This window comes from Pleurodeles waltl, chromosome 10, assembly GCF_031143425.1.
Source record: "Pleurodeles waltl isolate 20211129_DDA chromosome 10, aPleWal1.hap1.20221129, whole genome shotgun sequence".
Classification (NCBI taxonomy): Eukaryota; Metazoa; Chordata; class Amphibia; order Caudata; family Salamandridae; genus Pleurodeles; species Pleurodeles waltl.
Window position 1 is genome coordinate 10,395,023 of NC_090449.1, and position 18,373 is coordinate 10,413,395.

General features: G+C 51.0%; 1 protein-coding gene across 6 annotated transcripts in view; it reads right to left on the reverse strand.

The window, feature by feature from the left end:
- Positions 1 to 18,373, reverse strand: part of FGD1 (FYVE, RhoGEF and PH domain containing 1) — a 226,642-nt gene that overhangs the window by 60,588 nt on the left and 147,681 nt on the right. For all 6 annotated transcript variants that reach the window (XM_069209353.1, XM_069209352.1, XM_069209355.1 and 3 more), the window contains exons 2-3: positions 11,753 to 11,941; positions 6,828 to 7,011 (exon numbers count right to left, since the gene is read on the reverse strand). In XM_069209353.1, the coding sequence (XP_069065454.1) occupies positions 6,828 to 7,011; positions 11,753 to 11,941 (373 nt within the window). The remainder of the gene's footprint in view (positions 1 to 6,827; positions 7,012 to 11,752; positions 11,942 to 18,373) is intronic.

The window sequence follows — 18,373 nt, forward strand, 5'->3', positions numbered from 1 at the left end:
CCTTCCCAAATCAACCTAGCACAACCCCATACCCATGGCCTAGGAGTGGAAGTGTAGCGTGGGCGCGAGGGGCGAGCCTCAGCTGAAGGACCTGATCACATTGCTTGAAAGAGGTTCTCACAGGGATGAGTGCCACCAAGGCACGGAGAGGCATGTGGAGGTCTCTGTGTTATGCTATCCTCATTCATGAGAGGCACTCATTCTATGTGATGATGGTCTGCACCAAGCAACCATCTGTGGGACCTGCACTGAAGACATACTCCTGGAACAAGTTAAAACAAGTTCAAAGGTAACTTCAAACATGTTTCAATCATGTTCTTGGACCTGTGAACCAAGATCTCCATGTGAGAATCACTAATGTGCTAAATCAAATGAGATGCCAAACCGCTGCCATAGAGGACCAGAAGCCATGATTTTTTATGTCCATGAACTACACATCCATGGGGTTAAGTAAATAAGGCAACAAACCACCTTCAGGCAAGACCTCAGGCTTAGATTACCTGCTCCATATCTGATGCACAAGACAAGGAGTTGAGCCAACAACACATCAAATCACCTCTAAACAGGGCCGCAGGTATGTCGTCTGAGGTTTACCTGTTGTACATACTATGGAATCAGCCCAACAAGACTTCAAGCCACCTTCTAACCGGGCCCCAGATCAGTTTTACTTTCTCTCTATCTGATGTACATCCCCTTCCATCAGCCCAAGGGGATGCCAACCACCTTCGAAGGAGGCCTAGATCTGGAACTGGAAATTAATTGCTTTGTATAATGAACTCATAGATCTGATTCCTCACCTGCCCACCGGTGACGCTACTCATACCTTTGATTCCTCACCTGCCCACCTCAGTGACACTACTCATACCTCTGATCCCTCACCTGCCCACCCATGACACTACTCATACCTCTGATCCCTCACCTGCCCACCTCAGTGATACTACTCATACCTCTTATCTCTCACCTGCCCACCGGTGACACTACTCATACCTCTGATCTCTCACCTGCCCACCTCAGTGACACTACTCATACCCCTGATCTCTCACCTGCCCACCGGTGACACTATTCATACCCCTGATTCCTCACCTGCCCACCCCTGACACTACTCATACCTCAGATCTCTCACCTGCCCACCGGGACTACTCATACCTCTGATCCCTCACCTGCCCACCGGTGGCTACTCATACCTCTGATTCCTCACCTGCCCACCTCAGTCACACTACTTATACCTCTGATCTCTCACCTGCCCACCAGTGACACTACTCATACCCTTGATTCCTCACCTGCCCACCCCTGACACTACTCATACCTCAGATCTCTCACCTGCCCAACGGTGACACTACTCATACCTCTGAGTCCTCACCTGCCCACCGGTGTCACTACTCATACCTCTGATCCCTCACCTGCCCACCCCTGACACTACTCATACCTCTGATCCCTCACCTGCCCACCCATGATGCTACTCATACCTCTGATCCCTCACCTGCCCACCCCTGACACTACTCATACCTCTGATCCCTCACCTGCCCACCGGTGACACTACTCATACCTCTGATCCCTCACCTGCCCACCTCAGTGTCACTACTCATACCTCTGATCCCTCACCTGCCCACCCCTGACACTACTCATACCTCTGATCCCTCACCTGCCCACCCCTGATGCTAATCATACCTCTGATCCCTCACCTGCCCACCGGTGACACTACTCATACCTCTGATCCCTCACCTGCCCACCTCAGTGTCACTACTCATACCTCTGATCCCTCACCTGCCCACCCCTGACACTATTCATACCCCTGATTCCTCACCTGCCCACCCCTGACACTACTCATACCTCAGATCTCTCACCTGCCCACCGGGACTACTCATACCTCTGATCCCTCACCTGCCCACCGGTGGCTACTCATACCTCTGATTCCTCACCTGCCCACCTCAGTCACACTACTTATACCTCTGATCTCTCACCTGCCCAACGGTGACACTACTCATACCTCTGAGTCCTCACCTGCCATTTTGGTGTCACTACTCATACCTCTGATCCCTCACCTGCCCACCCCTGACACTACTCATACCTCTGATCCCTCACCTGCCCACCCATGATGCTACTCATACCTCTGATCCCTCACCTGCCCACCCCTGACACTACTCATACCTCTGATCCCTCACCTGCCCACCGGTGACACTACTCATACCTCTTATCCCTCACCTGCCCACCTCAGTGACAGTACTCATACCTCTGATCTCTCACCTGCCCACCGGTGACACTACTCATACCTCTCTCTCACCTGTCCACCTCAGTGATACTACTCATACCCCTGATCGCTCACCTGCCCACCAGTGACACTACTCATACCCCTGATTCCTCACCTGCCCACCCCTGACACTACTCATACCTCAGATCTCTCACCTGCCCAACGGTGACACTACTCATACCTCTGATCCCTCACCTGCCCACCCCTGACACTACTCATACCTCTGATCCCTCACCTGCCCACCCCTGATGCTACTCATACCTCTGATCCCTCACCTGCCCACCCCCAACACTACTCATACCTCTGATCCCTCACCTGCCCACCCCTGATGCTACTCATACCTCTGATCCTTCACCTGCCCACCCCTGACACTACTCATACCTCTGATCCCTCACCTGCCCACCGGTGACACTACTCATACCTCTGATCCCTCACCTGCCCACCTCAGTGACACTACTCATACCTCTGATTCTTCACCTGCCCATCTCAGTGCCACTAAATCATACCTCTGATCTCTCACCTGCCCACCTCAGTGACACTACTCATACCTCTGATCTCTCACCTGCCCACCTCAGTGACACTACATCATACCTCTGATCCCTCACCTGCCCACCTCAGTGACACTACTCATACCTCTGATCCCTCACCTACCTACCTCAGTGACACTACTCATACCTCGGATCCCTCACCTGCCCACCCATGACACTACTCATACCTCTGATCCCTCACCTGCACACCCATGACACTACTCATACCTATGATCTCTCACCTGCCCACTGGTGACAATACTCATACCTCTGATTCCTCACCTGCCCACCGGTGACAATACTCATACCTCTGATTCCTCACATGCCCACCCCTGACACTACTCATACCTCTGATCCCTCACCTGCCCACCGGTGACACTACTCATACCTCTGATCCCTCACCTGCCCACCCCTGACACTACTCATACCTCTGATTCCTCACCTGCCCACCCCTGAACGCTACTCATACCTCTGATCCCTCACCTGCCCACCGGTGACACTACTCATACCTCTGAGTCCTCACCTGCCCACCGGTGTCACTACTCATACCTCTGATCCCTCACCTGCCCACCCCTGACACTACTCATACCTCTGATCCCTCACCTGCCCACCCCTGATGCTAATCATACCTCTGATCCCTCACCTGCCCACCCCTGACACTACTCATACCTCTGATCCCTCACCTGCCCACCGGTGACACTACTCATACCTCTTATCCCTCACCTGTCCACCTCAGTGATACTACTCATACCCCTGATCGCTCACCTGCCCACCAGTGACACTACTCATACCCCTGATTCCTCACCTGCCCACCCCTGACACTACTCATACCTCAGATCTCTCACCTGCCCAACGGTGACACTACTCATACCTCTGAGTCCTCACCTGCCCACCGGTGTCACTACTCATACCTCTGATCCCTCACCTGCCCACCCCTGACACTACTCATACCTCTGATCCCTCACCTGCCCACCCCTGATGCTACTCATACCTCTGATCCCTCACCTGCCCACCCCTGACACTACTCATACCTCTGATCCCTCACCTGCCCACCGGTGACACTACTCATACCTCTGATCCCTCACCTGCCCACCTCAGTGACACTACTCATACCTCTGATTCTTCACCTGCCCACCTCAGTGCCACTAAATCATACCTCTGATCTCTCACCTGCCCACCTCAGTGACACTACTCATACCTCTGATCTCTCACCTGCCCACCTCAGTGACACTACATCATACCTCTGATCCCTCACCTGCCCACCTCAGTGACACTACTCATACCTCTGATCCCTCACCTACCTACCTCAGTGACACTACTCATACCTCGGATCCCTCACCTGTCCACCCATGACACTACTCATACCTATGATCTCTCACCTGCCCACTGGTGACAATACTCATACCTCTGATTCCTCACCTGCCCACCGGTGACAATACTCATACCTCTGATTCCTCACCTGCCCACCCCTGACACTACTCATACCTCTGATCCCTCACCTGCCCACCGGTGACACTACTCATACCTCTGATCCCTCACCTGCCCACCCCTGACACTACTCATACCTCTGATCCCTCCCCTGCCCACCCATGACATTACTCATACCTCTGATTCCTCACCTGCCCACCCCTGAACGCTACTCATACCTCTGATCCCTCCCCTGCCCACCTGTGACACTACCTCATACCTCTGATTCCTCACCTGCCCACCTCAGTGATACTACTCATACCTCTTATCTCTCACCTGCCCACCCATGACACTACTCATACCTCTGATCCCTCACCTGCCCACCTCAGTGATACTACTCATACCTCTTATCTCTCACCTGCCCACCGGTGACACTACTCATACCTCTGATCTCTCACCTGCCCACCTCAGTGACACTACTCATACCCCTGATCTCTCACCTGCCCACCGGTGACACTATTCATACCCCTGATTCCTCACCTGCCCACCCCTGACACTACTCATATCTCAGATCTCTCACCTGCCCACCGGGACTACTCATACCTCTGATCCCTCACCTGCCCACCGGTGGCTACTCATACCTCTGATTCCTCACCTGCCCACCTCAGTCACACTACTTATACCTCTGATCTCTCACCTGCCCACCAGTGACACTACTCATACCCCTGATTCCTCACCTGCCCACCCCTGACACTACTCATACCTCAGATCTCTCACCTGCCCAACGGTGACACTACTCATACCTCTGAGTCCTCACCTGCCCACCGGTGTCACTACTCATACCTCTGATCCCTCACCTGCCCACCCCTGACACTACTCATACCTCTGATCCCTCACCTGCCCACCCATGATGCTACTCATACCTCTGATCCCTCACCTGCCCACCCCTGACACTACTCATACCTCTGATCCCTCACCTGCCCACCGGTGACACTACTCATACCTCTGATCCCTCACCTGCCCACCTCAGTGTCACTACTCATACCTCTGATCCCTCACCTGCCCACCCCTGACACTACTCATACCTCTGATCCCTCACCTGCCCACCCCTGATGCTAATCATACCTCTGATCCCTCACCTGCCCACCGGTGACACTACTCATACCTCTGATCCCTCACCTGCCCACCTCAGTGTCACTACTCATACCTCTGATCCCTCACCTGCCCACCCCTGACACTATTCATACCCCTGATTCCTCACCTGCCCACCCCTGACACTACTCATACCTCAGATCTCTCACCTGCCCACCGGGACTACTCATACCTCTGATCCCTCACCTGCCCACCGGTGGCTACTCATACCTCCGATTCCTCACCTGCCCACCTCAGTCACACTACTTATACCTCTGATCTCTCACCTGCCCAACGGTGACACTACTCATACCTCTGAGTCCTCACCTGCCCACCGGTGTCACTACTCATACCTCTGATCCCTCACCTGCCCACCCCTGACACTACTCATACCTCTGATCCCTCACCTGCCCACCCCTGATGCTAATCATACCTCTGATCCCTCACCTGCCCACCCCTGACACTACTCATACCTCTGATCCCTCACCTGCCCACCGGTGACACTACTCATACCTCTTATCCCTCACCTGTCCACCTCAGTGATACTACTCATACCCCTGATCGCTCACCTGCCCACCAGTGACACTACTCATACCCCTGATTCCTCACCTGCCCACCCCTGACACTACTCATACCTCAGATCTCTCACCTGCCCAACGGTGACACTACTCATACCTCTGAGTCCTCACCTGCCCACCGGTGTCACTACTCATACCTCTGATCCCTCACCTGCCCACCCCTGACACTACTCATACCTCTGATCCCTCACCTGCCCACCCCTGATGCTACTCATACCTCTGATCCCTCACCTGCCCACCCCTGACACTACTCATACCTCTGATCCCTCACCTGCCCACCGGTGACACTACTCATACCTCTGATCCCTCACCTGCCCACCTCAGTGACACTACTCATACCTCTGATTCTTCACCTGCCCACCTCAGTGCCACTAAATCATACCTCTGATCTCTCACCTGCCCACCTCAGTGACACTACTCATACCTCTGATCTCTCACCTGCCCACCTCAGTGACACTACATCATACCTCTGATCCCTCACCTGCCCACCTCAGTGACACTACTCATACCTCTGATCCCTCACCTACCTACCTCAGTGACACTACTCATACCTCGGATCCCTCACCTGTCCACCCATGACACTACTCATACCTATGATCTCTCACCTGCCCACTGGTGACAATACTCATACCTCTGATTCCTCACCTGCCCACCGGTGACAATACTCATACCTCTGATTCCTCACCTGCCCACCCCTGACACTACTCATACCTCTGATCCCTCACCTGCCCACCGGTGACACTACTCATACCTCTGATCCCTCACCTGCCCACCCCTGACACTACTCATACCTCTGATCCCTCCCCTGCCCACCCATGACATTACTCATACCTCTGATTCCTCACCTGCCCACCCCTGAACGCTACTCATACCTCTGATCCCTCCCCTGCCCACCTGTGACACTACCTCATACCTCTAACCCTCACCCAGCCTCACCTTTCAAACTTCTCGATGAGAGAGGATACTGCCGACAGCCCCAGCTCATCCTTGCTGTCGGTCCGGGGCAGGGGGCTCTTGGGTAGCCGGGGGTCCGCAGGCAGTGGCCGGGATGGGGGCGGCGGGATGGCGTCAGGCAGCTGGGTCTTCCTCGCGCTCTGTAGGTGGGCCGGTTTGGGAGGTACTAAGATGGCAAGAGAGAGAAGGTGGGTTAGAAGGAAGTCTCTGATGCAGTGCTTAATTTGTAAGTAAATAAGTGCCGGGTCCTGCGTCGGGAGGCCACCGCCGCTTGCACCACACATCGCCACTGTGAGCGCTGCTAATGACAGGACCTACTCGACTACCAACCATCACACTCCTACAAGTGTGAATATTTAGAGTGTTGGAAGCAACATGTATTGTTTTTTTTTATTAATGTATATTGAATTAATAAACAACGATCGCTCTACTCATCTTTAAAGTGCACAAACAGCGCCACCATGAGACAGACTGTCATAAGTGCGGTGTTGACTATTAACTGGTAGTGCCGAGCACCAGAAACCACCGGCTCAAATTAGGCACTGAGGAGACCGCTCCTGGCGAAGGAGTACCAAGGACTGAGTGACACCCTCAGGCAGCAATTAATGGATTGATAGCTCACTCAGTGCATGACCCTGCTCACACCTGTGTGTAGGGGGGGGGGGTTAGTCTGTTCATCAGCATGAACACTGACTGTGCACCTGCCTTTAGCCTGCTTCCCATTACAGCTCTGTGTCTCACTCACCCTCTCGGGCATCTCATTCCGGAACTCCCACTTCTCCCTTCCTCACATCCTCCTTCTCTCAGTGGGTTTCTTCCTTCACCTTTACACACTGTTTGGTTTCTTTTTCACACTCACTCTCCTCGTTTCAGTTCTTATTCTCTTGTCTCCCTCACAACATCTCTTCCCCCCCTTGCACTCTCTTACTTTCTCTCCTAGAGGGCTCTTATGTGCTCTCGTTTTCATGTTGTCTCTCTCTGTGGACTTTTTATACTTTTCTGCCTCTCAATGATTATTTTCCCATTTCCATCTCCTGTGAGGCCCAGATCTCCTTCCCCCGCATCTCTTTTCACATTTATCTTCCTCTTGTTTCACATTTTCTTTTTGCATATTTTCTAGTTCTCCTATTAAGTTCCCATTACAATGTCTCATCTTTCTTTTTCATTCTATTTTCCAACGTTTCTTTCCGTTTATCCCCCCCCCCTCTATGTCTGGGCAGCTCTTTCACAATCTTCACTTTCTTTATTGTTCACGTTTTCACCTGCTGTCTCTTTCTCTAGGTTTCGTTTTGCCATTTTTCTGTTTCAGTATCCCCCTTTGCCTTTTCTCTCCCCCAGTTTCTCCTTTTCATGCTTTGTCCCTCTCTTTTCTTTTTTTAGTATTTACTCTCAGTTTATCATTTGTACCTTTTCTCCTTCTCTGCCCTTTGGTCGCTACCTGCCCTTCTCTCTGGGCCGGGGAAGGAGGGCTTTGTTGTCTCTCTCGACCCTTCTTCTTCGCCTTGTCTCCTTCTGGGTCTCTTTCTAGTCTTTCTACCATCTACCGACAGTTATTACATCATTTGTTTTTTGCACTTTTTTCTCTCTTTGTTTTTTTACAATTTCACACTCACTTTCTTGTTTTCGCTGTGTCTTTCTTGTTGTATTACTGTTTTTTTTCTTTATCCTTTTTTCTTCTCTGTTACTATTTTTGGTCTTTCTCTCTTTTTCACATTTTTTTGGCTTACCTTTCTTTTTTCACATTTTTTCCTCTCGTGGTTTTCTCTGATTTTTTCCTCTTTTGCACATTTACTTCTAGTTCTTTATTTTTTACTTTTCTCTTCTTTTCTGCTACACCTTTTTACTTTGTTTTCCCTCTTCTTGCTTCAGTGTTTCTCTTTCTCTGGTTTAGCTCTTCAACTTATCTAATCATTTTTTACCTTTTATCATTTCCAGTTTCTAATTTTCACATTTCACCTGTTTCTCGTTCATTTTTTATCTGTTTCTTCTTTGTTCGTCTTTTCCCCCTCACTCACTACAAATTACATTCATGAAACAACCAAAATGTAATATTATGCAATTCTGTGTCACTAGGTCTCACCAACCAGACAATGCAAATTGTACAGTTACCAAAGACATAATTCAGGCTTACCAAGAACTTCCAGTGGGTTTACAGCCCATTGCTTACCATGTGCTTGGCTTTGTCATGCTTATTCGGCTTGTTTCGTATCTGATGGCTTGCCTCATCTCATCTTGTCCTTTTTGTGTTCGTGCCTCCTTTGGAACATAACCCTCCCTTTGCTTAACTGACTTGTATCCTTCAACTGCTCACTTTTAGGGAACTACTTTCTTCTTTTTAGTTCGTCAATCTGTGAGCATGTGTTTTCAGCTCTCTCCCCTATGTGCTTCTTCCCTCCCGTATACCCATCCTATGCTCCGTGTTGCTCTCTCCCTAATGTGATGTTCTCTCTCCCTTGTGTGCTTCTTCTCCCCTCCCAAATACCCATCTCATGCTCTGTGTTGCTCTCTCCCTAATGTGCTGTTTCATCTGTCTTTCAACCCATCCTTTGATCCAAATTCCCCTCCATGTGCTTCTTCTCTGTCCATCCTGGCCACTTTCTGCTGATTCTGCCGCACAATCCTCCCAGTTTCCTGCGTTATATATTTTTTTATGTACGGAATGCTCTTGCATGAAAATTTCATGTGAGACATTGGCAAATCCCATTTCACACCATTTGAGTATTATTGCAATTTTCAGGGCATTTTGCAAAAAGAGAAAATACAATTTTGAATGCACCTACTCATGACTATCTCTCTCTTTCGCCTTTTTCTGTCTTGACCTCTTTTTTAATCTTTTTTTCTCCCTCTCAATTTCTTTTCACATTATTCTAGTCTCACTGTGGTTTCTTATAACCTTTATATCTGTAGGTTTGTTCTTCACCTGGTCTATCACTCTCCCAGTGCCCTGATTCCGCCTTCTTCCACTCTCTGCATGTCTCTCTCCTCTTGGTTTTTCCCTTCACAGTTTCAATTTATAAAATGTACATTCTCGCTGGGTATTTGTTTATTTTTTAGCTTTTTCGCTTCTTCTCTCTGGCTCGATCCTTTTTTGTCCCATGCCTCTTTTCTCCTTTAGGTTTGGCATTAGACAAAACATTTTGCTTTCAATAAAAACATATATATATATATGCTATACTTATAGGGGTTTTCAGTCACTGATCTGCTGTAGCGCCATTCACATTGTGCTTCACCCGCCACTTATTAAAGCCTGGAGCACAGGGCACATTCAGCCATTGGTGGACCTGACTGAGTGGTGGCCTCGTGCTCCTGCACAATATGCACAGTGTGTGCCCTTTCAGTGCCAGGGACTACTGGTGACAACACTTTGAAACATCTACAGTTTGCCCTGTAGACAACGCATGTTTCGCTTAGATAAGGGCTACAACACCACAAGTTATGACAGCTCGAACAAAAACAGGGGACTTTTTTCTTATTTGGAAACTGTTTGACGTCACAGGAATTCTGTCAGCTCACATGGGAAGAGGAAACCTCACACACAGTTTGTGTCATGTTTTGTCACAGGCAACCTTTCCCAATTCCGGCAGCACAGCTCCGCCAGGACGGTCTCGACCTCGTGATGGACCCGGAAGAAGAAGGGAGTTCTTAGATAAAGAACAACTGGACAGATGGTTGGATCCAGATAAGTTAAAAATACCTTGGGGTACCCAGATGCATCACCCTTAATGTTGGGTACCTTGGGTATATCTAAAAACATTAATGAGATGGCAGGTGAGGAAAATGGCTCAATCCATCTCCCTAAGCCAACACGTTTCAGCCCCTGTAGTTAGCCTATCCAGGTCTAGGGCCTTCTTCTGGGCCAAAGGTCTCTAATGGTCTGGCCTATTCGCCTAAAGCAAACTTTGGTGAAACCAACGACCCAGGTGAATCCTGCCTGGACGTAAGTACATTACTCCCCGGTCTAGCAGGGGGTGATGCCCTTTATAGTCACACAAGAGGCCATTGTGCTGCTCAATCTACAACAACTGCACCGTCTCCCAGGGATGAGAGTTTCATAGACAGCGGCACTGCTTGGGTGCTATATAGTTATAGTGATTGATACACATGGAAAATGTACTATGGACTGATCCACACACCACCGTCCAAGACTGAGCCTTCAGTCTTTGACTTTGCAGTCCCCTGAATGTCAAAAGAAGGTACCTGGCAGGTGAGTGAGCTCACAGAAGCATCTCTCTCCTGTGCCCTTGAGCTACACGTGCCCCACAGGACTGGCCTTTCCCGGGTGTCAGTCATTCTTTAGGAACAGTGATCTGCCCTTGAGTCACACATGCCCCACACCTCTGGCCTTACCCTGATGTTAGTCATTCTTTAGGAGCAGTGATCTGCCCTTGAGTCACACATGCCCCACAGGACTGGCCTTACCCTGATGCCAGTCATTCTCTAGGGACAGTGATCGGGGCACGAAGACTCAAATAGGCGCTTTTTAACACTGAAGCCCCCTCAGCTCCTCCTGAATGGGCCACGTTGGAAAAGTGGCAAACAGTGACTGAGAGGGCACGGACAGCGTAAACAACATTGTTACACTAGAATTTCCAGGAGTAAGGGCCATATTTAGAATTTGGCAGACAGGAATACATCGCCCCAAAGTAACGGATATCCCGTCCACCATATTATGATCCCATTATATCCAACGGGGATTGCAATACGACGAATAGAATATCTGTCAAATTTGTGATGGAGTAACCCGTCTGCCAAGTTCTAAATCAGGCCCTCAGTCAGTTACTTGTTAGTGAATCGCATGCGTTGTGGGGGGCCCTTGTTAATTCTTTACCAAGAGTTCAGCATTGAACTTGTTTGTAGAATACATGGCTCCCATGCCCTGGCCTTTGAACAGCAGCACAGCGCCTTACCTTGAGGTTTCGGGCCAGGTGGGCGCTTAGAGGCTACAGGTTTGGGTGTGGGGGGCTCCTTGGGGGTGCCATTGCTTCTGCAGGGTCCGGGGTCCGAGCAGAGTCTCTGAGGGGTCTCTCGTTGCTCCTGTCCAGGTCCTGGCTCCAGAGAGAAGCTTTTCACCAGCAAGGGGGCTCCTTGGGAGGGGCCTGGAAGAGGGAAAAAAAGGCAAAGAAATGTAAAGAGATATTTAAATGGGTTCATAGGGCCAGAAATATGAAGAGTTTTTGAGATCATGTGTTGCTGTTCATGACATCAAAAGGCAGCTGCTGTTTTTCTGAGCCAACCAAACAAAAGCATATTTTTAAACAAAAACAATATAAAACATACATTCGCATTTAATGACTAATCATGACCTAGCCCTGGTTTGTAAGGAACTGACCCTCTTTCAAAGTTCTGGCTGTTTCTGGAAGACCTGTTTCTGCAATGCAAGGTACATGGATGGGTTTTGGGTCAGTACTTGCTCCGAGTTGGATCAGTAAACAAAGAGAAAAGAAATAGGTAGGGTGGAAGCAACGCTGGTTGGATGAAGCAACTCGGAGGGGGTAGAATCACAGACTGCAGGGGTGGGGGGATGCAACATGGGGACAGGCAGAAGCAACATGGCAGGAAAGCATGGAGGAAAGCAAAATGGGTGGCACAGGTAGGCAAACAAGCAGAGAGGAACGTGGAGCGGAGACAGCAAACGGATGAGACAGAGCGCAACGCAGAGGTGGGGGAAGCACACAAGGGTGAGCACATGGGCGAGGAGAAGCACACAGGCAGAGAAAGACCATTGCGAGTAAAGTGAAGGGGTGAAGTGCGTGGTAGAGACAGCTGAAAAACACTGGCACATGCGTGGAGCGCTTCAACAAAAAGAAAAAAAAGTAGTGCCTGAAATTGAGCAGTGGAAGGATACATGTAATGTGCCCATGCTCCAGGAGAGGGACAAACCCATGAAGAGAAAGTCAAACCCACACAAGCTAAAACAAAAGAAAGCAAGCAAATGAGTTACAATGAAGCCAACCAATGGGAAGTAATGGGCGGGCTCTAATCCGCTGTGAGCTCCCAACACTTCTTGCAACACACACAGCAAGCACTGCCTACCAGGCAAGACCTAAAAATAACAACAGCAGATCAGTGGCTTGAAGAGCACTCTACTCCCAGTAACTGGGTCCAACTCAAAAGTTGCCACAGCCAGCACCAGGCACTTTTTGGGGGTGGGGAGGTTGATTTGGGGGGGGATGTTCTGGTTAGGGGGTGTCCAGAGGCTGCAACGCTTGTGGCTCGACAGGGTGGAGTGGTCGAAGGTCTAAAAGAAAACACAGACCTGAAACTGGTAATATTGGGTGCACTGGGGGCAGGATCACGTGATGCCCAAAACTGACCAGGAATATCGCCGTCCCGCGATCTTGTAAGGAGGACCTAGGAGTTCAGCCCTTGAGGTATTAGGTATCACAAATAATAATTATGGTTCCAGTTTTATGGTAATTATTATTTTTAACCATTTCCTTCTGTATTTATCCACATTTATTTTGTGTTTTGAGAATAAAAGGAGTCATAAAATTGTAAATTTCCACATTTCTTTGACTGATAAACATGCGCTCAAACTTTGATGCCTGTTGAGTTACTGCAAATTAAACAGCCAAATATAACAAAACAATACACCCTCGGGTAAACAGCATTATATACAGATCTATGTCAACACATGGCTGTATTTAAGGAAATCTCGTGCTGTTTTGAACTCCCCGGGCTGTCTATCTGCGCAGCTGCTGTCCTGGAATTCATGAAGGACAACCCGAATTTTTCCGCTTTTAAGAATAAAAACAGACAGGAAACACATCTTTTTCTGTCTGTATTTATCTATAAAAATCAGTAAAAAGAAAACGGGCAACTGGAGCCTTAATATTAACATACCCCAGTGGTGCACCCTGTGCATGTTACAAGCCCCTCAGAGCAGCCTGGCTTCATAAATTCACTCGGATGTGACCTTTATATGTCATTGGAAGTGGGGTGTGTGCTGGGTGTATAACATGAAGGCACAGAGAAGAGCAGTCTGGCAACCTCGTGGGCAGACCCAGCTCTGGCAGGAAGGGCAGCAGGTTCATCCTGTCCACCTAACACTGCTAACATCCACCCCAGGCGGGGAGTCTGTAGAGGGAGGCATCCCAGACACCAGCCTGTGTGTGTCTGACCCTGCCCCAGACACCAGCCTGTGTGTGACTGACCCTGCCCCAGACACCAGCCTGTGTGTGTCTGATCCTGCCCCAGACACCAGCCAGTGTGTGCCTGCGACTGCCCCAGACACCAGCCTGTGTGTGCCTGACACACCCTCAGACACCAGCCTGTGTGTGCCTGCCACTGCCCCAGACACCAGCCTGTGTGTGCCTGACACACCCTCAGACACAAGCCTGTGTGTGCCTGCCACTGCCCCAGACACCAGCCTGTGTGTGCCTGCCACTTCCTCAGACACCAGCCTGTGCGTGCCTGCCACTGCCCCCGACACCAGCCTGTGTGTGCCTGCCACTGCCCCAGACACCAGCCTGTGTGTGTCTAACACACCCTCAGACACCAGCCTGTGTGTGTCTGACACACCCTCAGACACCAGCCTGTGCGTGCCTGACACACCCTCAGACACCAGCCTGTGTGTGTCTGACCCTGCCCCAGACACCAGCCTGTGTGTGCCTTACCCTGCACCAGACACCAGCCTGCCATATGTCTGACACTGCCCCAGCCCTCCTAGAGCAGTAAAGCACCAGACAAGCTGCCTGATGTCAGGGTGTTTCAGCTCACTGAGATGTCACTGTGACCTCAGGCTCAGAGAGCAGACTTCCTGCCTCAGGTGCCTGTGGGGGAGTGTGCTACATACCTGAGAGGCCTCACCTGTGTGCGTGACCTGCCCAGACCTCACCCTGTGACGTGAGGCAGGTGAGGCAGTGCCGCCCTCAGCCTCAGGCCAGGGAAGGACAGGCGCATTCCAGGCAGGACCGGCCCTTCTGGAGGGAGTAAACACGGAAACAGCTGATTTACCACTGCATGGGGGGGGGGGCAGGAGTAGATCTGAGGTAGGGAGGGTGGAGTACAGCCCTCTGTGGGTCTGAGACCCACCCTCAGATAGTAGTGCCTGCTCAGGTCACACATATCCTTCAGGGCACACAGATCCTATATGCCTTAGTCAGCAGTGCCTTTTCAGGGCACACAGATCCTACATGCCTCTGTCAGCAGTGCCTGTTCAGGGCACTCAGATTCTACAGGCCTCTGTCGGCAGTCCCTGCTCAGGGGACACAGATCTTGCGTGCCTCAGACAGCAGTGCCTGCTCATGACACACAGATATTACATGCCTCAGACAGCAGTGCCTGCTCAGGGCACACAGATCTTACATGCCTCAGACAGCAGTGCCTGCTCAGGGCACACGGCTCGTACATGCCTCAGACAGCAGTGCCTTCTCAGGGCACAGAGATCTTACATGCCTCAGACAGCAGTTCCTGTTCAGGGCACAGAGATCTTCCATGCCTCAGACAGAAGTGCCTTCTCAGGGCACAGAGATCGTACATGCCTCAGACAGCAGTGCCTGCTCAGATACTACATGGTCAGTCAGGGATGGAGGGGTAGGGTCAGGTCAGTCAGCGATGGAGGAGCTGGGTGAGGTCAGTTATGGATGGATGGCTTGGGTGAGGTCAGTCATGGATGGAGGGGCTGAGTTCAGGTCAGTCAGGGATGGAGGTGATGGGGTGAGGTCAGTTAGGGATGGAGGGGCTGTGGTGAGGTCAGTTAGGGATGGAGGGGATGGGGTCAGGTCTGTCAGTGATGGAGGGGGTGGGGTGAGGTCATTCAGGGATGGAGATGGCAGAAAGAGGGAGAGGGTGTTGGTTGGGGAGCAGGGATGGGGTCAGGATGAATGAGGTAGGGGAGGGGGAGATGAGGTCAGTCAGGGATAGGGGTGGCAGGAGGAGGTAGGTTGGGCACGAGGAGGTGGGGTAGGGATGGGGAGGTGAATGAGGGATCAGTGACTGGGGCAGGGAGGAGCAGGAGGTGAATCCCTGCGCAGGAGGACCTCTGGTCACAGATCACACGGTGCGTCAGAGCAGTAAAGGCGTCGGCGGAGGAGCAGGAGTCTGCCTCATGGGTGCAAAGTCTTGCAGCTGCCTCACCCTCCACAGGGGTCTCCCCCTCTGTGCATCTGGAGCACCCCTATCAATCCACAGGCGGTGAAAGAAACCTGCAGCACGGAACATGTAGAGGAACCTGCAGCACGGAACATGTAGGAGAACCTGCAGCACGGAACATGTAGGAGAACCTGCAGAATGTAACATGTAGGAGAACTTGCAGCACAGAACATGTAGGAGAACCTGCAGCACGGAAGTTGTAAGAAAACCTGCAACACAGAACATGTAGGAGAACCTGCAGCGAGGAAATTGTAAGAGAACCTGCAGCATGGAACATGTAGGAGAACCTGCAGCGCGGAAGTTGTAAGAGAACCTGCAGCACGGAACATGTAGAAGAACCTGCAGCACGGAAGTTGTAAGAGAACCTGCAGCATGGAACGTGTAGGAGAACCTGCAGCGCGGATGTTGTAAGAGAACCTGCAGCACAGAACATATAAGAGAACCTGCAGCGCAGAAGTTGTAAGAGAACCTGCAGCGCGGAACATGTAGGAGAACCTGCAGTGCTGAACATGTAGGAGAACCTGCAGCGCGGAAGTTGTAAGAAAACCTGCAGCACAGAACATGTAGGAGAACCTGCAGCACGGAACTTGTAGGAAAACCTACAGCATGGAACATGTAGGAGAACCTGCAGGACGGAACATGTAGCAGAACCTGCAGCACGGAACATGTAGAAGAACCTGCAGCACAGAACATGTAGAAGAACCTGCAGCATGGAACATGTAGGAGAACCTGCAGCATGGAACATGTAGGAGAATCTGCAGCACGGAACTTTTAAGAGAACCTGCAGCAATAAACATGTAGGAAAACCTGCAGGACAAAACATGTAGCAGAACCTGCAGCATATAACATGTAGGAGAACCTGCAGAACGGAACACGTAGCAGAACCTGCAGCGCGGAACATGTAGCAGAACCTACAGCATGGAACATATAAGAGAACTTGCAGCATGGAACATGGAAAGAACCTGCAGCATAGAACATGGAAGAGAACCTGCATCACACAACATGTAAGAGAACCTGCAGCATGGAACATGTAGGAGAACCTGCAGCATGGATCATGTAAGAGAACTTGCAGCACGAAACATGGAAGAGAACCTGCAGCACGGAACATGGAAGAGAACCTGCATCATACAACTTGTAAGAGAACCTGCAGCATGGAGCATGTAGGAGAACCTGCAGCACGGAACATGTAGGGGAACCTGCAGCATGGATCATGTAAGAGAACTTGCAGCACGGAACATGGAAGAGAGACTGCAGCACGGAACATGGACGAGAACACACAGCATACAGCATGCAAGAGAACCTGCATCACAGAACATTTGGGAGAACCTGCAGCACAGAACATGCAAGAGAACCTGCAGCTTAGAACATATATGAGAATCTGCAGCATAGAACATATACAAGAATGTGCAGCAAGGAACATATGAAACAGAACCTGCAGCCCGGAACATGTAGGAGAACCTGAAGCATTGATCATGTAAGAGAACCTGCAGCACGGAACATGGACGACAACCTGCAGCATGGAACATGGAAAAGGACCTGCAGCATACAGCATGTAAGAGAAACTGCAGCACAGAACATGCTCTCTGGTGACAGTGGCCAGACCCACAAGTGACAACACACTGTGGTGACGGTTACCATGTCCTATAGGGACTACAGCTCTCTGGTGCTAGTGGCCAGGCCCTGTGGTGACTACAGCTCTCTGGTGCTAGTGGCCAGGCCCTGTGGTGACTACAGCTCTTTAGTGGCAGTGGCCAGAACCACAAGTGATGACAGCTCTCTGGTGGCAGTGGCCAGGCCCAGAGGTGACCACAGCTCTCCAGTGACATTGGCCAGGCCCACAGGTGACGACAGCTCTCCAGTGACGTGACAGTGGCCAGGCCCAGTGGTGGCTACAGCTCTCTGGTTACAGTGACCAGACCCACAGGTGACGACACACTCTGGTGACAGTGGCCAGGCCTAGTGGTAACTACAGCTCTTTAGTGACAGTGGCCAGGCCCACAGGTGACTACAGCTCTCAAGTGACAGTGGCCAAGCCCACATGTGACTACAGCTCAGGCCCACAGGTGACTACAGCTCTCCAGTGACAGTGGCCAGGCCCATAAGGACTACAACTCTCCACTGACAGTGGCCAGGCCCACAGGTGACTACAGCTCTCTGGTAATAGTGGCCAGGCCCACAGGTGACTGTAGCTCTCTGGTACTAGTGGCCAGGCCCACAGGTGACTACAGTTCTCTGGTACTGGTGGCGGGGCCCACAGATGACTACAGCTCTTCACTAACAGTGGCCAAGTCCAGTGGTGACTACAGATCTCCGTGTGACAGTGGTCAGGCCCACAGGTGACTATAGCTCTCCACTGACAGTGGCCGTGCTAACAGGTGACTACAGCTCTGAAGTGACAGTGGCCAGGCCCACAGGTGACTACAGCTCTCTGGTGA